The sequence below is a fragment of the Catharus ustulatus genome, chromosome 28 (assembly GCF_009819885.2).
Source record: "Catharus ustulatus isolate bCatUst1 chromosome 28, bCatUst1.pri.v2, whole genome shotgun sequence".
Classification (NCBI taxonomy): Eukaryota; Metazoa; Chordata; class Aves; order Passeriformes; family Turdidae; genus Catharus; species Catharus ustulatus.
This window is the reverse complement of record NC_046248.1, coordinates 26,633-33,934: the sequence shown is the minus strand read 5'-3', so window position 1 is coordinate 33,934 and position 7,302 is coordinate 26,633. Positions and strand designations below refer to the sequence as shown.

General features: G+C 53.0%; 1 protein-coding gene across 1 annotated transcript; it reads right to left on the bottom strand.

Moving 5' to 3' along the window:
• Nucleotides 1–2,512: 2,512 nt before the first annotated feature.
• On the bottom strand, nt 2,513–3,274 carry LOC117007996 (zinc finger protein 239-like). Its single transcript, XM_033081497.1, has one exon. The coding sequence runs from the start codon at nt 3,272–3,274 to the stop codon at nt 2,513–2,515; it is 762 nt and encodes a 253-aa protein (XP_032937388.1).
• Between the last annotated feature and the right edge of the window lie 4,028 nt (nt 3,275–7,302).

Below are 7,302 nucleotides of genomic sequence, written 5' to 3'. Positions count from 1 at the left end.
TGGCACCAGGCCTGGGAAATGAGGCTGGGAACTGGGACTGGGGCTGGGAACTGGGACTGGACGCCACTACTGGGCACTGACACTGAGGACTGGACAGTTGGACTGGACAGCTGGGATGGGCACTGAGGCTGGACACAGGCACTGGGCACTGGCCATCATAACTGGGCTGGACGCTGGGAATGGACACTGGGAATGGACACCAGAACTGGGCACTGAGGCTGGACACTAAGACTGGACACTGCGGCTGGGCATCGGCACTGGGCGCTGAACCAGGAGCAGGATAAACCCCTCTGTCCCTTTGTCCTCCTGAGCCCCCCTTTGCCTACCCAAAGCTTGGCTGCACCAGATCCCAGCAGGATTTGGCACCTTTGGGGGATGTTTCCCAGGGAAAGAGGGGTGGTCTGGGGGTACTGGGTGTGCTGGCTCTGTCACACCCAGACCCAGATGGGGAGTGGTGACTCTACCACCTCCCTGGGTAGCCCCTTCCAATGCCCACTCACTCGTTCAGCTAAGAATTTTTTCCTAGATGAAGACTGTGTCCTCTCATTCTGTCAGTGGTTGCCTGGGAGAAGAAGGCAGCCCCCATCTGATTACAGCCTCCTTCCAGGGAGTTGGAGAGAGTGCTGCAGTTTTGGCAGCGGTGACACTCCTGGTGGGGAGAGCTGTGGGATAGGAGTCCCAGTGACACTCCTGTCCCTGCAGGGTCCCTGGCTGGGGGTCCCAGTGACATTCCTGTCCCCACCAGAGCAGTTTTGATGGAGTTCTGGTGACACTGCTGTGTCTGCAGGGTCCCTCTGAGTGCAGCAAACAGGAGTTCCCAGCTCATGGAGCCCCACTCACAGGGACTTTGCTGCTCACCCTGCTGCAGCCTGCACAGCTCCAAGGGGCTCCTTTGCACCCCTGTTTAGAGGGCCCCAAGGGATGGCCTTTATCACAACCAGGTTTCATCCTGGCCCCACTTTTGATCGACAGCTTTCTCTGCAAGTGTGATGTTATAAGTACATATTACATTATTGGCTTTTTGTCAATATTAATTCTATATGTATAATGCTGGAAAACTCAGCTGTATGGATATAGTTTCTTTTAGTTCTGTATTAACAAAACTTAGAAATAGTAGTGTGATAAATATATATTTTTCTTGGTCTATAGCATGTTAATGTAAAAAGCTTTTGTTCATGTAACTAACTCAGAGAATGGTAAAAAAGACAATCAGGAAATTCTTCACATTCTTGGATTATCCTATCTTGATGAAGACATGGGTGACAACACCAGAACTCCAGGGAAGGAATTTATTGATCAGGGAACAGACACAGAAGGGCACAACAAATAAAAAAAACAAAAACACCACCACCACCAAAAACAACAACAAAACTACAAACAAACAAACAAACAAAAAGTTGCTTTACAGATTGGGGGGCTGATTTTAAAAGCATGAAGGTCTATGAATATGAAACATGTTGATGCATTTAACGAAGAGTTTTCTGAGTTAGTGTGTGCTCTTGGCTCCATGTCAAGCACCTGGCCATTATGACCTTTTGCTTTATTGTTTGTCTCCTATTGTCTTTTAATAAACCTTGATAAAATTTACCAGGAAAGTGAACCTCGTTTTTCTCACTGCGATAAAGGCCATCCTGTGTCCCCCACAGTCCTCATCCATGGGATACACCCCCATGTCACCATCTGTGTCTGTGACCCCCTAGGCCTGATATCTCCATCCACAGCCTTGTCCACACGCAGGTCCATATGCATGTCCATGTCCATATTCATATCAATGTCCATATCCATGTCCGTATCCACGTCCATGTCACCATCCCCATCCCCACTGTATCCTCACCCACATCCCACAATGTCCCCATCCATATCTTATTTCAATGTCTTTATTTTTACCCCAATGTTGGGTGAAGGGATGAAGAAAAATGAAATAAAATCAAGGCCAAAATAAAAGGATTTACCTCTCCATGCTGGCTGAGTATGCATGTGCTTGGGTGGGTGGAAAGAACCTTTTTTAGAGGACTTTTCACTCCATTGTCTCCAAAATCTTGGGTTTTTTTTGCTGTAGTCCATCATACTTTGGCTGTGGAAGATGCCTGTGGCCCAGAGAGAATTAGACTCACTGCATGATTTAGGTTGGTAAAGACCTCCAGGACCATGCAGTATTCCTTGATGCTGCCAGATGAAATGATTGGATGCAAAAGGGGAAATATTTTGGGGTCGAAAGCAAAATCCACTGTCCCAAATGAATTCCTGATGTCAGTCTGCATCCCAGTGGATTTTTGGCCTGCTGCATCCAGATGCCCACAGGGAGCCAGGAAGATGTGGAGACCACCAGCCCAGTGTGTTCCCAATATGGATCACCAGGACCATGGATCACCAAGGCTCTGCCCAGCCAGGGTCACTGGGGAGCATCCAACGGGGTCCTCCAGTGGGGATGGAGCTGGAGGAGCACGAAGCTCTTCCTGCACACAGGGCACTCACAGGGCTTCCCTTTACCGGTGCCCCTGTTGGTGTTGGGTCACAGGAGGGTTCTCGGAGAAGCTCTTCCCACACTGGGGACACACTTCACACACCAGGGCCTCTCCCTGGTGTGGATGCACTGGTGGGTGACGAGGGTGGAGTTTTCCTTAAAGCCCTTCCCACAGGGGCAGCAGAAGGGCCTCTCCTCTGTGTGAATCTGCTGATGCTTGAGCAGACTGGATCTGCTCTGAAACTTCTTCCCACACTCAGGACACCCAAAGGGCTTCTCCCTGGTGTGGATCCTCTTGTGAGGGATCCAACTGGAGCTCAGGCTGAAGCTCTTCCCACATTCTGAGCACTTGTAGGGGCATTCCCCTGTGTGCATTGCCTGGTGCATGATCAGGTCAGTGCTGTCACAGAAGCCCTTCCCACATTCCCCACACTCGTAGGGCCGTGCCCCAGTGTGGATTCTCTGGTGGATAATCAGGTGGGAGCTGACGCTGAATCCCTTCCCACATTCCCCACACTTGTAGGGCCGTTCGCCGGTGTGCGCTGTCAAGTGTCGAATCAGGGCGGAGGTGTCTTTGCAACCCTTCCCACATTCCCCACACTCGTAGGGACATTCCCCAGTGTGCACTGTCAGGTGTTGGATCAGGTCAGAGCTCTCTCTGAATCCCTTCCCACACTTCCCACACTTGTAGGGCCGTTCCCCAGTATGGATCCTCTGGTGATGATTAAAGTGGGTGCTCTTGTGGAAACTCTTCCCACATTCCAAGCACTGAAGGGGCTTCTTGCCATCATGAAGCTGCTCATGGTCCATCAGCTCAGAGCTCTGGCCAGATCTCTGGCTGCCTTTCTGGCCTAGGGTAGGGTCTTTCCTCCTTGGATCCCCATGATCTGTGTTTGCAGCCCCTCCTTGTGCGGAATCTCGGGGGTTTTTCCTCCCTGTTGGATTCCTCTGCCATGGAGCCGATACAAACGGCCTCTTCCACGAGGTTCTGCTGCAGGGATTTGTCCTCCCTGGTCTCCATCCTCTGTTCCTTGTCTGGGGGAGGAAGGACAAGGAGAGGATGGGATTTGCCTCTGTGCCAGAGGGAACGGGAAGGAGATCCCCCCCAGTCTGTCTCCGGCAGGGCAGCATCAGCAGCAGGGCTGTCCTGTAGCCAGGGGCCGTGCTGGGCTGGGAGATGGAGCAGGATAGAGGGGGAAAGGGGCAGTGACATCCTCCTCACCTGCCTGGGTGTCCTGGGGCATCTTCCTCTCCCTCACAGCCTTTTCCTCCATCCGGATAAGACCTGGAAATGGGAAATCGTGGTTTGGGGGAAAAACAAGACGTGAGCTCATTGGCTTTGAAGGTCCCGCTGTCCAAGAGCATCTCCGAGAGTCTGGTGTCCACAAAAGACCTCCAATAATCATGAAGGAGCCCCAAAACACTGTCCCTGGAGTTCCCTGTTTGCAGTGTCCTTACTTTGGGGTTATGGGGGTCCCTGTTCTCAGAGCTGCTGGGAGGCCCATGGCTCCTGGGGATACCCCCTCTCCCGGGTCCTGCTGTGGCACCTTGAGGGCGTTTCGGGGGTCCCAGGGCTCATCCTGCCCTGATTCTGTCCCAGGGTCCCCTTCTCCAGCATCCCCCCACTCCAGGAACTCAGGGCTTCCCCCGCTCCCCACCAGCGCTTTTTAGGCTCGGGGGACCCGGACCCCGCTCATCTCCAGGCTCCACCACCCCTCCAGGCTGCCGGGGGTCTCCCAGTTCTGCTGTCGCCCCTCTCCCCACGCCGGGGCTCCCGCCTTTCATCCCCCGCCTCTCCGGGGGATCCCCAAAACCGATGTCCCGCCCCGCAGGGACCGGGCGATCGCCACGTGGGCCCCTCCAAATCCCCCCAAGGAGAATTCCCCCCATTTACGGCTCGGCTTTGGACTCCTGCAAGAGCCAAAAATATCTCCTCCTCATGTCAATAAAACAATACCTCTCCCAGGAACACACACATATATTTGGGACTCGATTCCGGAATATGCGAGGCACAAACCCCACCATCCATCCCCCAAAATAACCAAAACCCAACCAACCGAGCCGGAGGTGCCGCGACAGCCCCGGGGCGAGCTTCCCCTCCCCGCTCACCCGCGGGATGCAGGAATGCGATGCTGCCGGGGCCAGCGGAGCTGCGGGCTCAGCGGGCTCGCCCTGCAACACCGCGATTCTCCGTCTGCTGCTGCTCCTCTTCGTGCTGCCCCTGCTCCTGCTCCTCCCCTTCCTCTGTGCCTCCTCTTCCTCCCGCTGCTCCTCCGCTCGCATCCCGGACCCCCCTTTGCCACCCCCTGTGCCTCACGACCGCCGCAGCAGCGGCTGCTGGGGAGGGGGCAGCGCCCCCTGAGCCTGCAGGGGAGACAGAGACATTGAGAACTGGGAATGGAGCATCCAGAAATGCTCGGACTAAAAGGGGCTGAGAAAACTGTATGTTTGCTGCAATTTACGGTGCTTCCAACAACAGGAGGAGGGCAAGGCTCCAGGGTAAGATAAAGAGCTGGAATGTGCAAACAGGATGGAAGGACAAAGGCACCACAGGATAAGGGGGATTCTTCCGATCCCTGAATCCAGGAAAACTGGCATCAAAATCCAGATGACCAAAGGACTAAAATGACCATGTCGAGGAGACAAGATGAAAAGTTCAGCTGAGAGGAGGACTGTCTACTTCATCCCAAGGGCCCCCAGACGATCCAGCAGAGAGACCATCAAGGAGCAGTGCACAGCCACAAAGAGGCGTGGAACTAATTTTAATATGAAGCAGAGACAGGCACTGAAAATGTATGAGGTGTATTGTGCTGTGCCAGCAAAGGGGAGAAGCTCCTCTGCCCGGCTGTGCCCCAGCTTTCGGCTCACCTGCCATGTGGGTGTACAAGGTGTCCTGGAGGATGGTGCCGCACCCAAAGTCAATGAGCTTTGCCTCGCAGGTGGCCAGGTCAACGAGGACATTCTCGGCCTTGATGTCGCGGGCTGGTGCAGTGCCGCACGGCCTGCAGCACCTGGTGGAACACCCCCCACGCCACGGGCTCTGGCAGGAACCCTCCTGCGTGCAGCAGGTGCCAGAGGTCTCGGCAGCGCTCCGGACGCTCCATGACCAGCACAAAGCCATCGGGCAGCTCGAACCATTCCAGGAGCTGCATGACTCCATGGAAGCCAGGGCACGACACCATGGAGAGCAGCACCAGCTCCAAGGCCCCTGAGCCGGCCGGGAGCCCAGACCTCCATTCCCAAGGCCCGGCTTCTGCACATCAGCCGTGCAGCCAGGCAGGGGAGGGAAGCCGCCTGCATGGGGAGGCTGCACAAGTCCCTCCCTACACAAGCTCTCCTTGCACTTTTGGTCTGGGTTAGTGTTGTATGCTCAGAAGAATCTGTTCAGGAGGCTGTTCAGGGTTTATCACACTGCATGAATCCCTTGCTAGGGTTGTTGATTTGGACTTTTAAGCTTATGGTGTGTTCAGACACCTGAAAGCATGGTGTATGGCTGAGATGTTTCTCAGAGCTAGAACTAAAGGTGGTTTTAACATTAAATCTTCTCTTTGAGCTCCTTGCTTCGCACAGTAATATCTGAGGAAGCAAGTTTGGTGCTTCAGAAATTCCTTAACTCAGTCAGTTTGACACTAGGGGAACACACATTTGTCATCTCACTTGTATTCATGGTGCAGAAAAACAGAGGAGCACTGCTTGTGAGCTGTCTAACCTAAGGGACCTTGCCACCAAGAAGTTAGAAAAGTCACAGTCATTCCAGCTGCAGTGGTTTTGCTGCAATTCAGAAAGAGGTGGTTCTACACAGCTTTACTTTTGGTGTTTTCCATGTCATTTAGCTGGCCTTCATTAGGGTCTGTGTGCTGATATTAGGCAATGAAGCCTTTGGGCACCATGAAGGGAGGTGCCATAAGTAATGCCCTTCCTGGTGATGCTGTATAGCAGGCTAGTTTGGAGGTAGAACTGCTTGGGAGAGGGAAAAACCAGAGGCATGTGGAAGCTGGCTTTGTGTTACAGGAAAGCCAACGGCAGATGCAGCTGTGTTTATCCATTAATTTCTCGTACTTAAATTTCACTTGGCCATTTTTAATACCTTAGATAATGGGGCATGGTCCTCTTCATTTAGGGGGTGATCTTACCCAGCCAAGAGTTTCCTGTGACATATTTCCTAGCTATTACTCCTATGAAATGAGGCCTAGGCAGATATACCTGACTGCCTGCTTTCTGTACTGGTCCCACTCCCAATGGGTCCCACAGAGAGCTCTGGCTGGAATCAGGGGAACAGGAGAGTTTATCATCTTTGGGGAAAGGGGCAGGCAGTGCGGGAGGACTCTAAGGCTGTTGTGAGGTTATGCAGGGACCAAATGAGAAGGGACAAAGCCCAAGTTTCATCTGGCTACTGCAGTGAAATCCTAGAATCCCAGAATGATTTAGATTGGAAAGGACCTGAAAGATTGTCTACTTCCAAAGCCTGCCTGTGCGTACTGACACCCTCCACTAGACCAGGTTGCTCAGGGACCGATCCAGCCTGGTCTTGAATTCTTCCAGGCTTGGGGCATCCACAGCTTCTGTGGGTAACCTGTTCCCAGTGCCTCATCAGCCTCACAGTAAAGAATTTCTTCCTAGGAACTCTCAAAAGAGAGTAAAAATATTTCTGTAAATACATCAGCAACAAAAGCAGGATTAAGGAGAATCTCTGACTTTTATCAGAGGTGGGGATAAACACAGAACAAAGGATGAGGAAAATACTGAAGTACTTCATGCACTCTTCCTTGGGGAAAAGCTGTCAGGCTGGGCAGGCCCAGGGAGTGGTGGAACTCAATGGAATTAAATCCAGCTGGCAG